The sequence below is a fragment of the Oncorhynchus keta genome, chromosome 22 (genome assembly GCF_023373465.1).
Source record: "Oncorhynchus keta strain PuntledgeMale-10-30-2019 chromosome 22, Oket_V2, whole genome shotgun sequence".
Classification (NCBI taxonomy): domain Eukaryota; kingdom Metazoa; phylum Chordata; class Actinopteri; order Salmoniformes; family Salmonidae; genus Oncorhynchus; species Oncorhynchus keta.
In genome coordinates, this window is record NC_068442.1 from 24,185,900 (window position 1) to 24,211,240 (window position 25,341).

Below are 25,341 nucleotides of genomic sequence, written 5' to 3' on the forward strand. Positions count from 1 at the left end.
TATCAAGTACAGAAGGTCTGAGCAGCACTGCAATGCAGACGGCCTCTCAAGGCTTCCCTTACCTGTCGCACACACTGAGCACTTCCAGGCTGAAATCTTCTACTTCAAGGAACATGACAAATGCCCTAGTTACATCTGTCCAAGTGAAAAAGTTCACCTACACTGATCCAGTGATGTCTGATGTCGTGGACATTGTCACTCGTGGAAAAGAAGGAGATCTGTCGGACAACCTTACCTATTGAGGAGAAACGAGCTCACAGTTCAGTTTGGATGCTTGCTATGGGGTTTTCGAGTCATCATACCGATGCCACTGAGAAGGCAGGTGCTTGAAGAACTCCATTCAGGGCACTGTGGCATGGTGCGAATGAAGGAGATTGCACGCAGCTACTTTTAGTGCCCAGGTCTGGACACAGCTATCGAAGACAAGGTCAAGTCATGTGATGCATGTCAAAAGATGAGGAACATGCCTCCGCTAGTGCCACTACACCCATGGGACTTCCCAGAAAAGCCTTGGCAGCGAGTCTACATAGACTATGCAGGCCCACTGGAGGATCGTATGTTCTTAGTCGTAGTTGACGCACACAGCAAATGGCCTGAGGTCACAGTGATGAAGAGCACCTCAGCGGAGAGAAAAATCGGAGAGCTACGGTCAATCTTCAGTCACTTCGGCTTGCCAACGCAACTCGTTAGTGATAATGGCCACCAATTGGTGTCTGAAGAATTCTGGTCATTCATGGAAGCAAATGGAATTCAGCACATCAAGTCAGCGCAGTGTCACCCTGCAACAAACGGCCCCACTGGAAGGTTTGTCCAAATGATGAAGCAAGCTTTAAAATCCTCGCAAGGGAACGGCTCCTTCAATAGGTTCCTAAACACCTTCCTGTTAACCTACAGAAACACTCTCCACGCTATAACCAAAGTGGCACCCGCGTCAGCCATGATGAAAAGACAGCTTCGTACGCGATTCGACCTCCTGAGACCCCCAACGACCCCCAAAGACTAAACAGGTTGCACAGACACAACAGAGAGCACAGGTGGAGAGATGGAGCAAAGCAAAAGATAGAAGCTTCATAGCTGGAGAGAGAGTTCTTGCTTAGAACTACTGCAAAGGTCCAAAGTGGATACCAGCCACAGTGGTTGCACAAACAGGGCCTGTGTCCTACACAGTTCACACACAGGAAAACATAATCTGGAGGAGACACGTGGATCAACTGTTGCCAGGAACCAACCTCAGAGATGACTCCTGTCAAGTGACAAACCAAGATCAGCTACTGGAGACCTACCATGACTACGAGCCATCACCTGAACATCCACTGCAGCAACCTACAAATGTGGAAAGTGCTCCAGACTCACCTGAACCAGCCAGAGTGCCTACTCAGGGTACTGTTGTACCCCAGTATGGGGTACACCATCACCACTCAGACTCAGAGATAATGTGACTGTAGACTCACCTGTTCATCGTCATTACCCTGCAAGAGAAAGACGACCCCCTGACAGGTTGACTATTTAGAATACACCCCAGGGTTAAGTCAGGGAACTGAGGCAGTCAACCCTCTTTCCCTAGTTTAGAAAAGGTTATTCTGAAAAGTGTATTTATTTACATTAAGAGAACTTATGTTAAAAAGAAAACAATAGGCAAAACAGTGAAAATTAACTTTTTCCTTATGAGTCGAAGGTAAAGGGGGAGGAGGAATATGTTGTGTATTGATATTCTAGTTTTGTCCCTTTAGGGCACCTGTAACCCCCCCATTGCTTACCTACGTTGAAATGCTTGGAATGTTCTTCCTGTGAAACGCATTAAACAATCCCCACGTTAATTTCTACTCCTGTCTCATGTCCTGTCCTTATATTAGTTGTATAAGTAATTAGAGGTTGACTGATTATAATCGGAATGGTCGATTAAATAGGGCTGATTTCAAGTTTTCATAACAATCGGAAATCTGTATTTTTGGACACCAATTTGGCCGTTTTTTTTTTTTTTTACACCTTTATTTAACTAGGCAAGTCAGTTAAGAACACATTCTTATTTTCAATGACGGCCTAGGAGCGGTGGGTTAACTGCCTTGTTCAGGGGCAGAATGACAGATTTTTACCTTGTCAGCTCCGGGATTCAATCTTGCAACCTTACGGTTAACTAGTCCAACACTCTAACCACCTGCCTCTCATTGCATTCCACAAGGAGCCTGCCTGTTACGCGAAAGCAGTAGAAACCAAGGTAAGTTGCTAGCTAGCATTAAACTTATCTTGTAAAAAACAATCAATCATAATCACTTGTTAACTACACATGGTTGACGACATTACTAGTTTATATAGCGTGTCCTGCGTTGCATATAATCGATGGAACGCAGGGAGATGATTTAACAAAAGCGCTTTTGCGAAAAAAGCACAATCGTTGCACGACTGTACCTAACCATAAACACCAATGCCTTTTTAAAAATAAATACACGGAAGTATATATTTTTAAACCTGCATATTTAGCTAAAAGAAATCCTGGTTAGCAGGCAATATTAACCAGGTGAAATTGTGTCACTCTGCGTGCAATGAATTCAAGAGGAGTCAGGGTATATGCAACAGTTTGGGCCGCCTGGCTCATTGTAAACTAATTTGGCAGAATTTTACGTAATTATGACATATATGATGCCATCCGTTATATAAAATACGGAACGGTTCCGTATTTCACTGAAATAATAAACGTTTTGTTTTCGAAATGATAGTTTCTGGATTCGACCATATTAATAACCAAAGGCTCGTATTTCTGTGTGTTATTATGTTATAATTAAGTCTATCATTTGATATTTGATAGAGCAGTCTGATTGAGCGATGGTAGACAGCAGCAGGCTCGTAAGCATTCATTCAAACAGCACTTTTGTGCGTTTTGCCAGAAGCTCTTCGCAAGCACAGCACTGTTTATGACTTCAAGCCAATCAACTCCCGAGATTAGGCTGGTGTAACTGATGTGAAATGGCTAGCTAGTTAGCAGGGTGCGCACTAATAGCGTTTTAAACGTCACTCGCTCCTAGACTTGGAGTGGTTGTTCCCCTTGCTCTGCAAGGGCCATGGCTTTTATGGAGCGATGGGTAACGCTGCTTTGAGGGTGGCTGTTGTCGATGTGTTCCTGGTTCGAGGGGCGAGGAGAGGGACAGAAGCTATACTGTTACACTGGCAATACTAAAGTGCCTATAAGAACATCCAATAGTCAAAGGTACAGTGGGGCAAAAAAGTATTTAGTCAGCCACCAATTGTGCAAGTTCTCCCACTTAAAAAGATGAGAGAGGCCTACACTTCAACTATGACAGACAAAATGAGAGAAAAAAATCCAGAAAATCACATTGTAGGATTTTTAATGAATTTATTTGCAAATTATGGTGGAAAATAAGTATTTGGTCACCTACAAACAAGCAAGATTTCTGGCTCTCACAGACCTGTAATTTCTTCTTTAAGAGGCTCCTCTGTCCTACACTCGTTACCTGTATTAATGGCACCTGTTTGAACTTGTTATCAGGACAAAAGACACCCGTCCACAACCTCAAACAGTCACACTCCAAACTCCATTATGGCCAAGACCAAAGAGCTGTCAAAGGACACCAGAAACAAAATTGTAGACCTGCACCAGGCTGTGAGGACTGAATCTGCAATAGGTAACAGGTTGGTTTGAATAAATCAACTGTGGGAGCAATTATTAGGAAATGGAAGACATATAAGACCACTGATAATCTCCCTCGATCTGGGGCTCCACGCAAGATCTCAAGATCCATGTGGGGTCAAAATGATCACAAGAATGTTGAGCAAAAATCCCAGAACCACACGGGGGGACCTAGTGAATGACCTGCAGAGAGCTGGGACCAAAGTAACAAAGCCTACCATCAGTAACACACTACGCCGCAAGGGACTCAAATCCTGCAGTGCCAAACGTATCCCCCTGTTTAAGCCAGTACATGTCCAGGCCCATCTGAAGTTTGCTAGAGAGCATTTGGATGATCCAGAAGAAGATTGGGAGAATGTCATATGGTCAGATGAAACCAAAATATTACTTTTTGGTAAAAACTCAACTCGTCGTGTTTGGAGGACAAAGAATGCTGAGTTGCATCCAAATAACACCATACCTACTGTGAAGCATGGAGGTGGAAACATCATGCTTTGGGGCTGTTTTTCTGCAAAGGGACCAGGACGACTGATCCGTGTAAAGGAAAGAATTAATGGGGCCATGTATCGAGAGATTTTGAGTGAAAACCTCCTTCCATCAGCAAGGGCATTGAAGATGAAACGTGGCTGGGTCTTTCAGCATGACAATGATCCCAAACACACCGCCCGGGCAACGAAGGTCCTGGAGTGGCCTCGCCAGTCTCCAGATCTCAACCCCATAGAAAATCTTTGGAGGGAGTTGAAAGTCTGTGTTGCCCAGCAACAGCCCCAAAACATCACTGCTCTAGAGGAGATCTGCACAGATCTGCATGGAGGAATGGGCCAAAATACCAGTAACAGTGTGTGAAAACCTTGTGAAGACTTACAGAAAAAGTTTGTCCTCTGTCATTTTCAACAAAGGGTATATAACAAAGTATTGAGATAAACTTTTGTTATTGACCACTAGGCTACGCGAGTTCAAACCCCCGAGCTGACATGGTATAAATCTGTCGTTCTGCCCCTGAACAGGCAGTTAACCCACTGTTCCCAGGCCGTCATTGAAAATAAGAATATGTTCTTAACTGACTTGCCTGGTTAAATAAAGGTAAAAAAAATAAATAATAATAAATACTTATTTTCCACCATAATTTGCAAATAAATTCACTAAAAATCCTACAATGTGATTTTCTGGATTTTTTTCTTCTCATTTTGTCTGTCATAGTTGAAGTGTACCTATGATGAAAATTACAGGCCTCTCTAATCTTTTTAAGTGGGTGAACTTGCACAATTGGTGGCTGACTAAATACTTTTTTGCCCCACTGTATATGAAATACAAATGGTATAGAGAGAAATAGTCCTATAAATACTATATTAACTACAACCTCTTACCTCTTACCTCATGTTAAAAGGAACCACCAACTTTCATATGATCTCATGTTCTGAACAAGGAACTTAAACGTTAGCTTTTTTACATGGCACATATTGCACTTTTACTTTCTTCTCCAACACCTTGTTTTTGCATTATTTAAACCAAATTTAACGTTTCATTATTTATTTGAGGCTAAATAGATTTTTATTGATGTATTATATTAAGTTAAAATAAGTGTTCATAGCCTCCCGGGTGGCACAGTGGTTCAGGGTGCTGTACTGCAGCACCAGCTGTGCCATCAGAGACTCTGGGTTCGTGCTCTGTCGTAACCGGCTGCGACCGGGAGGTCTGTGGGGCGAGGTTAGGGAGGGCTTGGCCGCTAGGAATGTCCTTGTCTCATTGTGCATTGTTGACTCCTATGGTGGGCCAGGCACAGTGCGTGCTAACCAGGGATGCCAGGTGCATGGTGTTTCCTCTGACACATTGGTGAGGCTGGCTTCTGGGTTGGATGCGCGCTGTGTTAAGAAGCAGTGCGGCTTGGCTTGGTTGTGGCTTGGTTGTGTGTCAGAGGACGCATGACTTTCAACCTTTGTCTCTCCCAAGCCCATACGGGAGTTGTAGCGATGAGACAAGATAGTAGCTACCATGAAATTGGGGAGAAAAAGGGGAGAAAAAGGGGTAAAAAACTAAAAATAACAAAAACAGAAGTGTTCATCCAGTATTGTTGTAATTGTCATTATTACAAATAAATAAAAGTGGCCGATTAATCGGTATCTGCTTTTTTTGGGTAATCAGTATCGGTATCGGTATTGAAAAATCATAATCTCTATAAGTAATACAACAAAATTTGGGAATAAAATCCCAACCATACGTTGTGTATAGTTTAGTGGATAGTTTAGTGGATCTATGTTTGTGAAATGTTAAGGTTTCTATTGCTTTGTCTATGTTTGTATTGACTGTGTAGGAGTGTAGGAGAGGCCTTTAGAGAGGCCTCGGAGAGACCTGGGACTTGGAGATACCTTTAGCGAGGCCTGGGAGAAGCTTGGGAGAGGCCTTTAGCGAGGCCTGGGAGAAGCTTGGCAAAAGACTGGAAAACACTGATAATGTGTCTGCTGGGATGTACCAGAGTGCATTCAGTTTATAAGGTTGAATATGAACTAAAATGTGCTGACAAGGTATTGAATTAGAGATGATAATTTATCCTTTCTCAACCATGTCTAACAGCTCAGGCAGAATTGAGCTAAACTTATGAAAATGATTCTGGATTATGCTTGCCAGGTCAAGCAGCAGTGCATTATTTAATATCTGCAAATTCAGCTGGAATATCAAGATACCACTCACAACAAGACAAAAGTGCACATTAACCAATCACATTGTTGATTGTATGGGCTGCTTTCTAGACCCGCAATCGAGAAATTTTGGCTTAGCCATAGCCACTAGAAACAGTGACAGTGACAGCTTGAGCTTCTGAAGAGGCAAGAATTCCATTCATTGAGTTCCAACCCCATTCACACTTGCAGGCTCCATGATCACTGTAGCATCAAAGCACAAACACCACAAGAGAGAAATTATAGAACATTTTAATTTTCTTAATTAGTTATTCTTTAGCTTATAAAAGTTGAGTGAGACACAAAAGTGTCTGATCAGTGGAGTTGGGAGTTGTTTTAATGTTTACCCTGAGAACACCATTGGGGGGGGGGGACTAGGAAACTGGGTCAGGGGGACAGTGGATAGGATTGGGGGCAGTAGTGGTTTAAGTGGGATAAGTCACATCATCACCAGCATTCTCCAATAACATTCAGGGAATAAATAACCTTATCTTGTCCTCTGTTACACTGTGAGCGCTACATTTTGTCCATTGTTGGGGCTTCTACATTACAATGGGATATCCTGAATGAAGTGCTCTCACATTTTGGCAGTGTTACTGGGGAGTCACCGTAGCAACAGCTGAGACCCTGGCTGACAGTGGCACCATGTTTAAATGTAAACCCCCTTTCCCCCTGCCTGCCGTATCACCAAGGAGACAGCCCCCAGGACAGGCTGTGCAGCACCCCCTTGGGAAAATGTTCCCAAACCTTTCATTCCTGCAAGGAGGGGAGGGTGTACTCCCAAAGCCTCTTTTTACAGTGCAGTTCCTGCATGGAATGATCTATCATCCAATATTGTCTCACCACATGCGCAGATGTAAGATCTAATGTCTACTGGATTCTTCAGTGCTAGTTACAGTAAAGACCCCACGTTTGCAAGATATTTCATTTGTGTTGATAAGATCTCAGCATGACATTGATTGAAAAGCTGAGCACAAGAGAAAAAATATCTCAGAATAAAATCCTAATATTGAAGTGTAACCTCAGTTTCCCTTAATCAAATTATCTGTATGGCAGTTCGGAAAGGATCCAACCTCCTCACACTGTATATTTCATTTTTTTTCTTGACTTTCCAAGATGGCGTAGCAGTCGGGCGTCTGTTTTGTTTGTATTGTCCTGTCCCGTGTATATATCGTTTTCTTCGTATATATTTTGTACATATGTTTTATATTGTTAATCTCAATTTCCATCTAGGGATTTAACATACTCTCCTGCAACCCACATCACCCAATGTGGTATGGATCTGCAATGTTATATACTTTAGAACAGAAACCCCCATCAGTAGCTAGCCAGCTAACTAGCTACTAGCTAGTAGTCAGTTAGCCACTACTAGCGGTCATCACCGTTAACTCGGACATCAGTCAGCCTCAGCCCAGCCAATTCCTGCCAGTCTGCACAGCGCGATATCAACACAGAGCATATCGGACTGCTTTTTCTCTACCACATCTCTGGATTCCTACCACAAGCTCTGAACCTTTACTCCGGATCATAGGAGCTAGCTAGCTGCTACCCGAGTGGCTACTCCTGGCTAACATCTCTGTCCCAAAGCAAGCACCAGTTAGCCTGGAGCTAGCCTTGAGCTAAGCCCATCTCCCGGCTATCCGAAGAGATCCATCAGACAATTCCTGGGTTTCAATACCAATTTTGCCGATTGGCTTGGACCCTTTGCTGCCAACACGGAGCGATCCATCACGACTGGTCTACCGACGTAATCACACAAGGGGGTTTCAACAGGCACTTCCGTTGCGACGTCCCCCTGAGGCCCATCTGCTAGCCTGCCATCCCCAGCCTGCTAGCTGTCTGAATTGCCGTGTCTCCTGCTCGCCTACCTACTCACTGGACTAAATGACTACTCGGCTACTCGGCTATAAATATCTCTCCCTAATGTCAATATGCCAATTTGTAAGTCGCTCTGGATAAGAGCGTCTGCTAAATGACTTAAATGTAAATGTAAATGCCTTGTCTATTGCTGTTTTTGTTAGTGATTTTGTCTTATTTCACTGTAGCGCCTCCAGCCCTGCTCAATATGCCTTTTGTTCCAACCCCACATATGCGATGACCTCAGCTGGCTGAAATGGTGCTTCTAGAGACAAAACCACTCTCATTGTCACTCAATGCCTGGCTTTACCTCCACTGTACTCACATCCTACCATACCCTTGTCTGTACATTATTTCTTGAATATATTATTCCGTGTCCAGAAATCTGCTCCTTTTACTCTCTGTTCAGAATGCACTAGACGACCAGTTCCTATAGCATTTAGCCGTACTCTTATTCTTCTGCTCAGTTCCTCTGGTGATGTAGAGGTTAACCCAGGTCCAGCAGCCCCCAGCATCACTCCCATTCCCCAGGCGCTCTCATTCTTTGACTTCTGTAACTGTAAAAGCCTTGGTTTTATGCATGTTAACATGAAAAGCCTCCTTCCTAAGTTTGTTTTATACACTGCATTAGCACACTCTGCCAACCCGGATGTCCTGTCTGAATCCTGGCTTAAGAAGGCAACATAAAATCCTGAAATTTCCATCCCTAACTATAACATTTTCCGACAAGATAGAACTGCCATTGGAGCGGAGTTGCAATCTACTGCAGAGATAGCCTGCAGAGTTGAGCTGAGCTGACAAGGTAAAAACTTGTCAAATCTACAATAATCGAACATTTCACTAAGCAATTTTCTACGGCTGGCCATGCTTTCCATCTGGCTACCCCTACCCCGGCCAACATCTCAGGACCCCCTGTGGCAACTTGCCCAAGCCCCCCGCTTCTCCTTCACCCAAATTCAGACAGCTGATGTTCTGAAAGAGCTGCAAAATCTGGATCCCTATAAACCAGCTGGGCTAGACAATCTTGACCCTCTCTTTCTAAAATTATCCCCCGAAATTGTTGCAACCCCTTTTACTAGCCTATTCAACCTCTCTTTCGTATCGTCTGAGGTCCCCAAAGATTGGAAAGCTGCCGTGGTCATCCCCCTCTTCTTAGGGGGAGAAACTCTAGACCCAAACTGTTATAGACCTATATCCATCATGCCCTGCCTTTCTAAAACCCTTGAAAGCCAAATTAACAAACAGATCACCGACTATTTCGAATCCAACCGTACCTTCTCCGCTATGCAATCTGGTTTCCGAGCTGGTCATGTGTGCACCTCAGCCACACTCAAGGTCCTAAATGATATCATAACCGCCATCGATAAAAGACAGTACTGTGCAGCCGTCTTCATCAACCTGGCCAAGGCTTTCGACTCTGTCAATCACCACATTCTTATCGGCAGACTCAATAGCCTTGGCTTCTCAAATGACTGCCTCGCCTGGTTCACCAACTACTTCTCAGATAGAGTTCAATGTGTCAAATCGGAGGGCCTGTTGTCTGGACCTCTGGCAGTCTCTATGGGGGTGCAACAGGGATCAATTCTCGGGCCAACTCGCTTCCTGTATATATATCGATATCAATGATGTCGCTCTTGCTGCTGGTGATTCTCTGATCCACCTCTATGCAGATGACACCATTCTGTAAATATCTGGCCCTTCTTTGGACACAGTGCTAACAAACCTCCAAACGAGCTTCAACGCAATACAACACTCCTTCCGTGGCCTCCAACTGCTTTTAAATGCTTGTAAAACTAAGTGCATGCTCTTCACCCAATTGCTGCCCGCACCCTCCCGTCCGACAAGCATCACTACTCTGGACGGTTCTGACCAAGAACATGTGGACAACTACTAATACATAGGTGTCTGGTTAGACTGTAAACTCTCCTTCCAGACTCACATTAAGCATCTCCAATCCAAAATTAAATCTAGAATTGGCTTCCTATTTCACAACAAAGCCTCCTTCACTCATGCTGGCAAACATAGCCTCGTAAAACTGACCATCCTTGACTTCGGCAATGTAATTGACAAAATTGCCTCCAACACTCTACTCAGCAAACTGGATGTAGTCTATGACAGTGCCATCCGTTTTGTCACCAAAGCCCCATATACTACCCACCACTGCAACTTGTATGCTCTCGTTGGCTGGCCCTCACTACATATTCGTCGCCAAACCCACTGGCTCCAGGTAATCTATAAGTCTTTGCTAGGTAAAGCCCCACCTTATCTCAGCTCACTGGTCACCATAGCAACACCCACCCATAGCATGCACTCCAACAGGTATATTTCACTGGTCATCCCCAAAGCCAACACTTCCTTTGGCCGCCTTTCCTTCCAGTTGTCTGCTGCCAATGACTGGAACGAATTGCAAAAATCCCTGAAGCTGGAGTCTTATATCTCCCTCTCTAACTTTAAGCATCAGCTGTCAGAGCAGCTTACCGGTCACTGCTCATCATCTGCACATCTATCACTCCAGTAATAGGTTTCTATTGGTTTCTTCCTAGGTTTTGGCCTTTCTAGGGAGTTTTTCCTAGCCACCGTGCTTCTACACCTGCATTGTGCCCTTCTAAATTCTACCTCAACACTATTTATTTTATTTTATCTTTATTTAACTAGGCAAGTCAGTTAAGAACAAATTCTTATTTTCAATGAAGGCCAAGGAACAGTGGGTTAACTGCCTTGTTCAGGGGCAGAATGACACGTTTTTACCTTGTCAGCTCAGGGATTCAATCTTGCAACCTGCCCAACGCTCTAACCACTAGGAGACCTGCCGTCCCGCTAAGACTAGCTCCATCTGGACAACTATTCTGCAAACAACTTTTGAGAGACACTACTCAAATTGGAGCCTACTTTAATTTCCCCTCTTTCTTACAGGCCAAGTAACCCCCACTCCCAGTTAGTCAGCTCAAAGTGTAAAATGAAACACAGCACCCTTTCAACTGTAAATTCAACAAACGAGGTTGTTGAACAAACAGCACACTCCCTGAATAGAGAAGCACTCTGGAAAAACACTCTTAACGAAAGGAAAAGGGGATACCTAGTCAGTTGTACAACTGAATGCATTCAACTGAAATGAATTTACCCCAACCCCTCTGAGTGTGTGTATGTGTGCATTTATGTAATTACTGTGACTTTCCGTGTATACACTTTAAACATTCAGCTCTCTACCTTACCATTTTGAATTCTCTCTTGTGCAAAATCACTGCAGCCTGGCTGTTGTGGCCTGTGTGGTATTCAACTGTGACCTAGAGATGTGAGGAGCCTCTAAATTCCCAACCATCACCGGTGCTGCAATTCTGCATTAGAGAGCGGAAGAGGCCTGGGGCAAGCGGGATGGCAGCGACCATCAAACTACAGGGGTGTATAATGTTGGAGCACTCACTTTCTTATCGCACAAATGTAGATGAAAGATCCAGAATTCATTGAAGTAAAACTTTAAAGTCATGCATTATAGCTGTTAAAAATATGAAGATAGATACAGTGCTTTCCCATCTATGTTTTAAAGGGATACCTCAGGATTTTGGCAATGAAGCCCTTTATCTACTTTCACAGAGTCAGATGAACTCATGGATACCATTTTTATGTCTTTGTGTCCAGTATGATGGAAGTTAGGGGTAGTTTCACAAGCCAATGCTAACTGGTGTTAGTGCAATGACTGGAAGTCTATGGGTATCTTCGAGCATAAGGACTTTCTCCTCCCTGGTTCTGGCATTATAATTTCTGAAGCTGATGTTATTGATGATGACATTCAGAACACAGGAATAGCTACCAGAACTCAAGGCCGTAATGGCCCACCTGTGCTGTGTGGATGTCAGAGGAAAGAGGCCAGCCTGCACCAGAGGTAACCCTGAATATGGAGTGGTTAAACAGTTTAGGGAAGAGATCAGAGTGTAATGAAAACAGGTCCACGGGGTATTGAATCGCAGCACATAGTGGGAACAGGATATGAGCAAAAGTAAGTAAGTAAGCGAGCAAGAGAAAGGACCTCAACATGACAGCATGACACATGCCCAGGCCGTGAGCAGAGCAACAGGCCCAACCCCCACTATTACACCCACCCAAGCCCCATCCTGCGACCTAAGATGTATCAGATGCTCAAAATGCTCTGCTCACACCTACTGTGATGGTCCAGGCCTAAACCACACAAAAACACTAGACACCATTGAACACAAAGCTTTTACTATCTCATCCTGGAATATACAAGGTTTCAGGTTCAATTCAATTTAGGCCTTTGGCCTAAAGAGTAGGAAGCCAGACTTCATCAAAGAAATTGGAAATACAGACATTGTCATCCTACAAGAAACGTGGTATAAAGAAGACGGACCCACTGGTAGTCCCATCCACCAAACTACCAGCTGTGAAACAGGGAAGAGACTAATTTGGTATAGAGCTAATTTGGAATAGAGCAGACCTAACCCACTCTATTAAATTAGTCAAAACAGGAACATTTTACATCTGGCTAGAAATTAGTACGGAAATTATCTGAACAGAGAAAGATGTCCTCATGTGTGCTACCTATACCTACAGCTTCTCCATCTTAGAGGGGGAGATCAACCATTTCCAGGCCCAGGGACATGTACTAGTCTGTGGTGAGCCTCTTGGGGCTAGGGGGCTAAATTTTCACTTTTGGATAAATAGCGTGCCCAATTTCAACTTCCTGATACTCATGCCAAGAATATAATATATGCATATTATTCATAGATTCGGATAGAAAACACTCTGAAGTTTCTAAAAACGGTTTGAATCATGTCTGTGAGTATAACAGAACTTATTTAGCAGGCAAAACCCAGAGGACTAACTGTTCAGAATTTTTCTTTTTTTTGCCTCTCTCTGTTCCCTGAGTTGTCATTGCCAAGGGATATTTCTTAGGAACCTGTTTTTAGTTCCTACCGCTTCCACTGGATGTCACCAGTCTTTGGAATTTGGCTGAGGTTATTCCTTTGTGCAATGAAGAAGTAGGCCAAGTAGGATTTTTTTAAATATGACATGTTGGCTGGATTCACAACAAGTGTAGCTTTAATTGAGTATCTTACATGTGTGATTTAATGAAGGTTTGAATTTTATAGTATTTTATTTGAATCTGGCGCTCTGCATTTTCCCTGGCAATTGGCCAGTTGGAACATTTGCGTCCCGCCTATCCCAAAGATGCCAGAACTGGACAAGAACCTGACACCCTCAGCACACAGGTGGACAAACACCTACCTGGAGATGACAGCATTCCCTCCCCCATATGCCCCCGTAGACACAACTACTATGACTTAACCAACAAAAACGAGTCACAACTCCTGCAGCTCTGTCAGACGCTGGGTATGTACATAGTCAATGGTAGGCTTCGAAGGGGACTCCTACGGTAGGTACACCTATAGCCCATCTCTTGGCAGTAGTACTGTAGACTGTAGACTACTTTATCACTGACCTCAACCCAGAGTCACTTAAGAGTGTTCACAGACAGTCCACTGACACCCCTATCAGATCACAGCAAAACCCCACTCTACTTGAACAGACCTATTGTCACGCCCTGGTCGAAGTAATGTATGTTTGTCTTCATTTATTTGGTCAGGCCAGGGTGTGACATGGGTTATTGTGGTGGGTTTTTGTGGGGTGTCTAGCTTAGTCTATGGCTGCCTGAGGCGGTTCTCAATCAGAGTCAGGTGATTATCGTCGTCTCTGATTGGGAACCATATTTAGGCAGCCATATTCTTTGAGTATGTCGTGGGTGATTGTTCCTGTCTCTGTGTTAGTGTTCACCAGATAGGCTGTATAGGTTTTCACGTTCCGTTTGTTGTTTTGTAGATTTAGTTATTTCATGTATCGTTCATTTTTTCATTAAAGAACATGAGTAACTACCACGCCACATTTTGGTCCGCTTCTCCTTCTACAGACGAACGTTGTTACACCTATGCTCAATCACGAGGCATCAAAGCCAAAGGAACTTAATAATATAATGATATGCTATAGACGGAAGGAAAGTAATGTGAAAATCTACCAAAAAACAATTTGGCAACAACAAATGTAATCATTAATAGACTAAATGTTTCACTGTAATTGTGAAGGTGTAAACATGGCAGTAGAAAACCTAATCAGTAAACATGACCTCTCAGCTTCCCATTCAAATCTGAACATTTAAAGCAGACAACCTAAGAAAATGAACAACAATGACAAATAGTTTGATGAAGAATGCAAAAACGTAATTAAGAAATTCAGAAATCCAACCAAAAACATAGAGACCCAGAAATCCTGAGCCTACACATTCACTATGGTGAATCACTAAAACAATAATACACTACGGTAAAAGAAGGAACAGCACGTCAGAAATCAGCTCAATGTAATTGAATAATCCATAGAATCTAACCACTTCTGGTGTCACGGATCCCCCTGGTACTGCTGCTCATCTCGTTCACCAGCTCCGGAGGTCTACATCACCGGCCTTCTAGGCATCATAGAACTGGATGCTTTGCATTGACCCCCCACACACAGCTACTCACGGTTTATTATCTATGCATAGTCACTTTACCCCTACCAACATGTACAAATGACCTTAATCATGGAAAGAGCGGGTGTTCCTAATGTTTTGTACACTCAGTGTATATCTCCACCAGAGACACCTCCGTGCACCAACAATTGAAATATTTTCTACAAAATAACAGAAACCAGGACTGTAGCTTTTACATTTCATTACATCATAGAGGTATCCCTAAATCTTTGTAATTCTTACTTCTAGAAGATTTGTTCAATGTCTCAATGTGTTAAAAAAGGTAGTAGGAGACCTCTAGGGATTTCCTCAGTCCAGGAGACAGCTCTCCCCAATAACTTCTGAGGAATGATGATCCACAGATGAACACACACACACACACACACACACACACATACTGTAATGGATTCTGATCGACCATCTCCCCTGCCTTTATTTCAGGCTGAAGATAACACGGAGGAAACATCAAAGCAAGACTAGCAGCATGGAAACAAAAGAAAAAGAACCAGCCCCTTACTCCTGTCTTCCCTTCAAGGAAATCCATTCAACCTTACTTTGTTCAAAACATGACATTGTATTTGTATTATTAGGTCTACACTACAGTGAACTATACTGTATAAAGCTCATAACAGTTGCAGTAAACACATTTATATTGAATAACAATAAAATTACATTTGAGGAATAGGCTATAATGTAAGGCAGGGTGTCAATTGGGTAGCTCAACACCAACAATTTAAAATAGGCTACTAAAATCATTCCGATCCCAATTAAAAGGGAAATGCATTTTAGCAGTATGAATGGCTGACTTAGGGCCATGCGGACACCTGGGAGCGGGAGGGAAGGCTGTTTGTATGGCTGGCTTTATGGAGAGCTCATCGACTTTTTCTCAAAACAGTGCAGAGGTAAAGATAGCTGGCTGTAGTAGATGGCTTTGGTAACTGCTGTTTGACTTGATGTGAAACTAAACTAGAGTTGTAATCTTAGTACTGAGCTAGTACGTACCAACTAATTATTGTATGATGTGTTTGTAGAATGTTAAGTCCCCTATTGACTGAGGGTCATTTCCATATAACAGGACCCATGAGGACCAACATGAAGTTTCTAGGAGCATGTCAAATCTGGTATCAAATGAAAACTAAGTGTCTATATTTTTGAGAAATTAAGGCATATATACATTTTTCAACCGTGTTCTATCCTAAATATTAGGAATAAGCAAGGCTTTGATTTCTGATGAAACAGATGGAAAAGGGGTTGCAGAAAACGTATTAAAATGTATTAGAAATACATCAAAACACAATCATTTAGAAGTAAGTATCAACACTTATATTTAGTTTTGGAGAAATGATTTGCCTTGTGTAAGTTTAAGAAATATTGCCCTGTGCCTTGAAATTCTATTTCCAAAAACCCACATATCTTTAAGATATTTTCTCATTTCTCTCCCTCAAGAGGAGGGAGCATTGAGGAAGCTACTCTGAAAATATAGAATAGTTTACCAATTTACCAATCTACCAATTACTTCACACTAGAAGAAGTTAAGCTATACGAAAGTTACCCTTGAGAAACATATAGTTACTTAACTAAAGTTACTTTGAAAAAGTAGTTTACTACTTCGTAAAAAAAGATCATATATAGATCTGAAATGTCATAGACTACAAATTGCAAGAACAGATCACGTTGTTAACAGAATGTGTCATTTAGCATATAAAACACAAAAACTGTTTCAAGTAAGAATTAGGCAGGTCTAATGCTGAAAAAGAAAGGAAATTATTGTCTACTTCACCCATATTTAATTTTAGCAAAAAAAACAACATTTAGTTCAACTACCACTAAGATGCTGTAAAATGTTGGTAAATTACTAGTTGAACTACATGTAGTTCACTACTGCTCAACACTGGGAGGGAGGAAATGAAAGAAAACACAGAATTAACAAGTTAAGGTAGACCTACCAATTAGTTACAGTGTTTTTACTGATATCTATTTGGTTATGAACTACTAAGTGACTAAACCTCGAAATTCTGTTCCCAAATTGGTAACGTAGCTTCCGGAAAATCAGTGACGGAATTACTGCAATTTCATTGGCTACAATGGAAAATCATAGTAGTCACAAACCACAGTTGGTTCACCTGCTACAGTTCTCCCTGACACTGGCATACTGTTACATTCAACTCATAACTGTTTTCTTTCTCTTTCTGTTGTATGGTGGTCAAAGCAAGTGTGAAAACAGTCTGGACAACCCTTCCCTCTCTCTCTTCCTCTATCCTCAGTTAAAGTCACCTCTCCCTGCTCTTACTGACACCTACTCATAAGCCCCCTCTCTTTTAATTTACAGTAACCAGCATCCTCACCCATTGAGTACAGACTGACACCGGACGTCCATGGATGTTGAAAAGTAGTCCTCGGATGTCGTTTTTGGTTTTTGGTATGGTCCCGGCCTTGATCTGGCCCAAACATAGAGGTCCATGATTGGTTCAGATTTGGTCCGGAAATCTGAACCAATCATAGACGTCTATGGTTGTCACAAGTGTGGAGAGCTCAGTACAGTACAGTAAAGTAGAGTACAGTAAAGTAAAAAAGTGTTAAGCAGAGTAAAGTTCATTACAATATTGTACTGTACAATAGAGTATAATAGAGTACAGTTCAGTAGAGCACACTAGAATTGAGTACACTATAATGTATTGTACTGAACTGTACTGTACTTTACTGTACTCTACCGTACTGAACTATACTCTACTGAACTATACTCGACTGTTCTGTGTTGTGCTGTGCTGTACTGTACTGTAAAGTATTCCACTGTACTCTACTATGATGTACTTTGATGTTAAAACTTGTGAAACATAGACATCTATGATTGGTTCAGATTTGGTCCAGGATGGACCAACCAAATTTGGTCTTGTTTGGGTGTGGAGCTCATTAAAATAATAGCCAGTGTGTAGAATAATACTGAGATATGCAAAGGAGGAAATTGCATATTTATACCATTGTGTACCTATTTAGGACACATCACCATGAAGTGAATGACACTCATATCCATAAATATGCATTTCTGTGTAGTACAGATCAGGGAGTCATGATGAAATTCCATAAACACAATTCTGTTACTGGGTGTAAATCCACTTCACTTAATGTAGTTCAAAAACCAAAATAAATGTTTTCAAAGTCAAGGTCTCATGTCATAGCTAGTCTCGTGTTGCTATACCTTTAAAAGCCTGGTTCTTGACGAGTCTATGTCATATACAGTTGAAGTTTGTGAAGTGCACCAGTCCCTCCTGCAGCAAAGCACGCCCACAACATGATGCTGCCACCCCTGTCCTCCACAGTTGGGATGGTGTTCTTCGGCTTGCAAGCCTCCCCGTTTTTCCTCCAAACATAACGATGGTCATTATGGCCAAACAGTTATATTTTTGTTTCATCAGACCAGAGGACATTTCTCCAAAAAGTACGATCTTTGTCCCCATGTGGAGTTGCAAACCGTAGTCTGGCTTTTTTATTGCGGCTTTGGAGCAGTGGCTTATTCCTTGCTAACCGGCCTTTCAGGTTATGTCGATACAGGACTCATTTTATTGTTTCCTCCAGCATCTTGACAAGGTCCTTTGCTGTTGTTCTGGGATTGATTTGCACTTTTTCGCACCAAAGTACTGTCACGCCCTGTCCATAGAGAGGCTTTTTAATCTCTATTTTGGTTAGGCCAAGGTGTGACTAGGGTGGGCGTTCTATGTTCCTTTTTCTATGTTTTTTTATTTCTTTGTTTTTGGCCAGGTATGGTTCTCAATCAGGGACAGCTATCTGTCGTTGTCTCAGATTGAGAACCATACTTAGGTAGCTCTTGCCCAGATGGGTTTTGTGGGTAGTTGCTTTCTGTTTAGTGTGTTTTGTACCTGACGGAGCTGTTTCGGTTGTTCTCGTTGTTGTTTTGTATTTAGTGTTCAGTTCTATTTAATAAATATGAACGCTGCACCTTGGTCCTCACCTTCTTCCACCAATGGCCGTTACAAGTATGTTCATCTCTAGGAAACCGAACGCGTCTCCTTCCTGAGCGGTATGACGGCTGCTTGGTCTTTTTTACCTGAGGTCTTGGCTGATTTCTTTTGATTTTCCCATGATGTCCAGTAAAGAGGCACTGAGTTTGAAGGTAGGCCTTGAAATACATCCACAGGTACACCTCCAATTGACTCAAATTATGTCAATTAGCCTATCAGAAGCTTCTAAAGCCATGACATCATTTTCTGGAATTTTCCAAGCTGTTTAAAGGCACAGTCAACTTAGTGTATGTAAACTTTTGACCCACTGGAAATGTGAATTATGTGAAATAATCTGTCTGTAAAGAATTGTTGGAAAATTACTTGTGTCATACACAAAGTAAATGTCCTAACCGACTTGCCAAAACTATAGTTTGTGGACAAGAAATTTGTGGAGTGGTTGAAAAACGAGTTTTAATGACTCCAATCTAAGTGTATGTAAACTTCCGAATTCAACTGTTTGACACCCCATTCTTTCTGCAGACATCTTTGAATCTTAATTCTGAGAATATATTTTTGGAAAACATGGTCACATAAAAAAAGGAGGGAGTTTTAACAAAATAATTATGTTACCAGAATTGGCCTGTTCACAGTTCTCCCAGTGAATGTTTTTATTTTTATTTTTTAAATGTTCACCACAAATTGTTAAAAGTAATCCTTGTGCATAGAGTTTTATGGTTTGTTATTCTTTCAAATTAATGGTTTTTGTTTGGCATATCGTGGAATTGCCCTGAGGTAAATTATTCTCACAATAACATAGACCTATATTGTAAGTATTGATTTTGTTGACAAATTCATATATAACTTGATAGTGATGGGATTATCACCTCTGCATTCATTTGAATTGTTACAGCTAGATTGTAACTCTGTTAAATCTAGATTGTAACACAGTTACCGCTTCATTGTAACTCTCACTGTCAGATTAATTACGAGTATAGACATTGGAAATACAATGCTGCTCAAATCCTATAAAATCAAGTGTTCGACAGGTTGTTGATCACTTTTCAAACTTCCAGCGCTCATGGTGAATAATAACAATACCAGTAGGCTATTTGTCTGTGATAAACCATTTCATTCTTTGCCATGTTTTGATCAGTCACGAAAACATCGATAAGGTCCTGAGAGCATCCAGTCTATTCGTCGGACGACGAAACTATTGATATTTGCATCAAGTCAAATGGCATATGGTAATAGATGTGTCAGAAAACAAATGATTCACACAATAGATTCAGACGGTGACTATCGCGGGACCTGCGGATGCAGGCACTTGTGCGCTTTTTTTCACTTCACATGAGACAATTTCACCACTTGATATTCTCTGTTGATGGCATATAAACAATTATTGTCTGACTATAGTAAGTGACTGACCTGAATTGTGCAGGTATATTCCGTATCATCCAGGAGTCTGACGGTGCAGTCGTATTCTCTATCCAGATTCCGGATACTGCCACTCATTATTCGGCTCAACATCTTTTCACAGAATTGCTGGTCTGCGTCTAGGACGAGAGCAATAATCTGAACACAGCATAGAAGTAGGCTAATGTCACATTGAATGACTACATTTTCCGATCAACCAGACGAGCAGCAGCTGAATATCGTAATGCCAAGACACAGAGCATTGTCTATCCCATGAAGTGAACACAACACAGGCACGAGCCACAGTGCGGAATCATTGAAAGAATGCCCGCATCCAGATCCAGGAGCAATTCACCCTTGTGTACCCGTAATCGAAAGATGGGTGACCATTCACCACTCACTGCTTGCAATTTGAGCTAGAGGGCGGATCCCTTAGAGTAGACTGACGTCAATGAGAACCAACGGGGATAGATTTCTACCAAATGGGAAATATAGCCCTTAGTGTAAACGGAATATTTTTTTTCATCCTTTCATTTTCTTAAACCACCAATTGGCACTAGACGGTAAATATTTGGGATTTTTAGTATTCTATGAAACCCATGTTTATAAATGTTTACGACAGGCAAGGCCTCTTCAATTCGTGAAGAGCAAATGGATGAGGGATTGGCTGAAGTTTCAGTCCCTATCTGACAAAATGTTAACTTTTGTTTTAAATGCATGACGAAAAAGTCTTCAAGAGAGCATCATGCTATTCAATGGCCTATAGGCATGATGCATCTATAGCCTATAGGCCACAGTCATAGATCACAATAAAGCAGTTGAGTAGACTTGACAGACAATGGTTGTCGGCAACAATAATGGTGGTACTGCACATTCACAAAGGCAATATTTTCTTTCCCAATTGCAGTGACGAGTTAACCTATTGTCAGAGCAGTCATGAAACTTTCATATAGGCGACGGTATGTGCAAGAAACTATATAAAACCAGTAAAAAAATTGTGGGGGTTAACAATGGTATAAAAAACAAGACAATAAACGGGGCTGCAGGGGGCTCTTCTCATAATTAGGCCCAATAGGTTAGCCGGACTAAATCGTATACAATTTGCGGACAGGTTTTTATGTAGCCTACCATTCCGAATATGATAGCTTCATTCAATATTACTTGAATGACATACATTTAAAAATATGGCTTTTCACACAGTCACAGGACAACAGCACAGCAACACAATATATCGACGAGACGCTTTCACCCCCTAGTGGACATATAACACCATTCTTATATGAATAACACTCCAGCCGATTTGGTAGCTTCGCTGTGTTCGGAGTATTGGTTCGACAACGCAATGACTGAACAAGGATAATGTATCATATAAATTGGAGCTTCTTAAATATGTCAAATAATAACCATAAGGACAAAAATATACCCTTATGCCGTGACATTGTGTTTGCAATGCCGTGACCCGGATTCGAACCGGGGTTGCTGCGGCCACAACGCAGAGTACTAACCACTATACGATCACGGCGAGCTACCAGGGCTTATACTTACGGTGAGATATTGGGCTTATAACCTAGCCAGCGGTGAGGCATTCAACTACAGATAGCTATTTCAATTGATAAATATGTGGCTTGATAACGTATTCTTGATCAGGTTGAACCTTTCTGTATTTTATATTCATTACAAATCTCGAATGGTATGTTTAGTAAACTATTCAGATATACTGAATCTGAAGTAGCTTAGAACTAGCCTAGCTAAGGTTGGATGCTGACGCTTGTCCTTAAACAGTAGCTTGGTAGCTATCTTTATTTTTGCATGGGAAATTTTAATTCGAATTGGAAATGTTCAATGTAATTAGCTAGCTAATGTCCTCTGGTTCTTCATCTGCTCATCATGCTTGCTTATGTTTGTGTTAGCCTTATTTGTATTCTGATGTGTTGTTTTTTCTTTCAATCAATGGAATTGTAGACTTCTTAAAATGTTAAATAGGCTCTACAGTGGCTGGCGAAAGTATTCATCCCATGGCATTTTTCCTATTTTGTTGCCTTACAACCTGGAATTAAATGGATTATTGGGGGGGGTTGTAATCATTTGATTTATACAACATGCCGACCACTTTGAAGATTCAAATATTTTTTATTATGAAACAAACAAGAAATAAAACAAACAAACTGAAAGCGTGCATAATTATTCACTAAGTCAATATTTTGTAGAGCCACCTTTTGCAGATATGACAGCTACAAGTCTCATAAGCTTGGCACATCTAGCCACTGGGATTTCTGCCTATTCTTCAAGGCAAAACTGCTCCAGCAGTTCCTCCAAGTTGTGTAATACTTAATCGTGTAATACTTAATTACAGAGAATCTTTGATTAAAAACTATCAGTCTTCAGTTAATGTTATTAAAGACACGACAACTAGCTTCCGTCCAAAAATAAATTATGTGAAATGACGTCCACATATACTGGAGGAGTTACTGGCTAGATACAGTATGTGCACCAGCACCAGGTCATTGCTCTCTTTTTCACAATTTTTGAATTCAATTCAAGGGCTTTATTGGCATGGGAAACAAATGTTAACATTGCCAAAGCAAGTCAAATGGATAATAAACAAAAGTCAAATAAACATGAACAGTAGACATTACACTCAGAAGTTCCAAAAGAATAAAGACATTTCAAGTGCCATATTATGTCTATATACAGTGTTGTAGCGATGTGCAAGTACAAAATGGAAAATAAATAAACATAAATATGGGTTGTATTTACAATGGTGTTTGTTCTTCACAGGTTGCCCTTTTCTTGTGGCAGCAGGTCACAAATCTTGCTGACGTGATGGCACACTGTGGTATTTCACCCAGTAGATATGTGAGTTGATCAAAATTGGGTTTGTTTTCAAATTTTTGGTTCTGTGTAATCTGAGGGAAATGTGTTAGGATGTGCAGCTCAGTTTCCATCTCATTCTGTGGGCAGTGTGCACATAGCCTGTCTTCTCTTGAGAGCCAGGTCTGCCTACGGCGCCCATTCTCAATAGCAAGGCTATGCTCACTGAGTCTGTACATAGTCAAAGTTTTCCTTAAGTTTGGGTCAGTCACAGCAATCAGGTATTCTGCCACTGTGTGCTCTCTGTTTAGGGCCAAATAGCATTTTTTCTCTCTCTCTCGCCACCAAAACTCCCCCCCTGTGCCTTATTTTCAAAGATGCTCAGCCCGGCAGAGCGAAACTATGACGTGGGGGACCGGGAGTTGTTGTAGCGGTCCTCATATAGAATAATAGCGAAGACATCAAAACGATGAAATTACACATATGGAATCATCAATACCAAAAAAAGTGTGAAACAAATCAAAATAGATTTTATATTTTATATTCTTCAAAGTAGCCACGCTTTGCCTTGATGACAGCTTTGCACACTCTTGGCATTCTCTCAACGAGCTTCACCTGGAATGCTTTTCCAACAGTCTTGAAGGAGTTCCCACATATTGTGAGCACTTGTTGGATGCTTTTCCTTCACTTTGCAGTTCAACTCTTCCCAAACCATCTCAATTGGGTTGAGGTCGGGTGATTGCAGAGGCCAGGTCATCTGATGCAGCACTCCATCCCTTTCCTTCTTGGTCAAATAGCCCTTACAAAGCCTGGAGGTGTGTTGGGTCATTGTCCTTTTGAAAAACAAATGATAGTCCCACTAAGCGTAAACCAGATGGGATGGTGTATCGCTGCAGAATGCCGTGGTAGCCTTGCTGGTTAAGTGTGCCTTGAATTCTAAATAAATCACAGAAAGTGTCACCAGCAAAGCACCCTCACATCATCACACCTCCTCCTTGATAGTTCTTGGTGGGAACCACACATGCAGAGATCATCTGTTCACCTACTCTGCGTCTCACAAAGACACGGCGGTTGGAACCAAAAATCTCCAATTTGGACTCATCAGGCCAAAGGACAGATTTCCACCGGTCTAATGTTCATTGCTCATGTTTCTTGGCCCAAGCAAGTATCTTCTTCTTATTGCTGTCCTTTAGTAGTGGTTTCTTTGCAGCAATTTGACCATGAAGGCCTGATGCCCCTGAACAGGCAGTTAACCCACAGTTCCTAGGCCGTCATTGAAAATAAGAATTTGTTTTGCCTAGTTAAAAAAAAAGGTAAAAAATAAAAAAATCACAGTCTCCTCTGAAAAGTTGATGTTAAGATGTGTCTGTTACTTGAACTCTGTGAAGCATTTATTTGGGCTGCAATTTCTGAGGCTGGTAACTTTAATGAGCTTATTCTCTGCAGCAGAGGTAACTCTGGGTCTTCTTTTCATGTAGCGGTCCTCATGAAAGGCAGTTTCATCATAGCGCTTGTTGGTTATTGCGACTGCACTTGAAGAAACTTTCAAAGTTCTTGACATTTTCCCAATTGACTGTCCTTTAAGACAGATTGACTGTCTTAAAGTAATGATGGACTGTCATTTCTCTTTTCTTGTTTGAGCTGTTCTTGCCATTATATGGACTTGTTCTTTTACGAAATAGGGCCAACAGTTGTTGCCTTCTCACCAAGCTACTTGCCTATTGTCCTGTAGCCCATCCCAGCCTTGTGTAGGTCTACAATTTTATCCCTGATGTCCTTACACAGCTCCCTGGTCTTGGCCATTGTGGAGAGGTTGGAGTCTGTTTGATTGAGTGTGTGGACCGGTGTCTTTTATACAGGTAACGAGTTCAAACAGGTGCAGTTAATACAGGTAATGAGTGGAGAACAGGAGGGCTTCTTAAAGAAAAACTAACAGGTCTGTGAGAGCCAGAATTCATACTGGTTGGTAGGTTATCAAATACTTATGTCATGCAATAAAATGCAAATGAATTACTTAAAAATCATACAATGTGATTTTCTGGATTTTTGTTTTAGATTCCATCTCTCACAGTTGATGTGTACCTATGATAAACATTACAGACCTCTACATGCTTTGTAAACAGGAAAACCTGCAAAATCGGCAGTGTATCAAATACTTGTTCTCCAATTTATAGACTGTTGAAGGTTTTGAAGAACACAGTGTTCTCCATCCTTGGGAAATTAAAAAAATATGGAACTGCCCAGACTGGCTAGAGCTGGTCACCAGACCAAACTGAGCGTTCCAGGCAAGAAGGACCTTGGTCAGGGAGGTGACAATGAACCCAATAACCACACTGACATAACTACAGAGTTCCTTGGCTGAGATGGGAGAACCTGCCAGAAGGACAACAATCTCTACAGCACTTCACAAATCTGACATTTATGGAAGAGTGGCCAGACGGAAGCCACTCCTGAGAAAAAGGCATGACAGCA

The 25,341-nt window shown here is 41.7% G+C and overlaps 1 protein-coding gene and 1 non-coding gene across 4 annotated transcripts in view; both read right to left on the minus strand.

Moving 5' to 3' along the window:
* Positions 1 to 20,447, minus strand: part of LOC118401211 (FERM domain-containing protein 5-like) — a 116,316-nt gene extending 95,869 nt beyond the window's left edge. For 2 of the 3 annotated variants that reach the window (XM_035798525.2, XM_035798522.2), the window contains exon 1: positions 20,071 to 20,447. In XM_035798525.2, the coding sequence (XP_035654418.1) occupies positions 20,071 to 20,172 (102 nt within the window). In that variant the 5' untranslated portion in view covers positions 20,173 to 20,447. The remainder of the gene's footprint in view (positions 1 to 20,070) is intronic. The other variant, XM_035798523.2, reaches the window with a different exon arrangement.
* A 1,061-nt stretch (positions 20,448 to 21,508) lies between these two features.
* Positions 21,509 to 21,580, minus strand: trnah-gug (transfer RNA histidin (anticodon GUG)). The gene has a single exon. It is a non-coding gene; the product is annotated as a tRNA-His (tRNA).
* Positions 21,581 to 25,341: the final 3,761 nt, after the last annotated feature.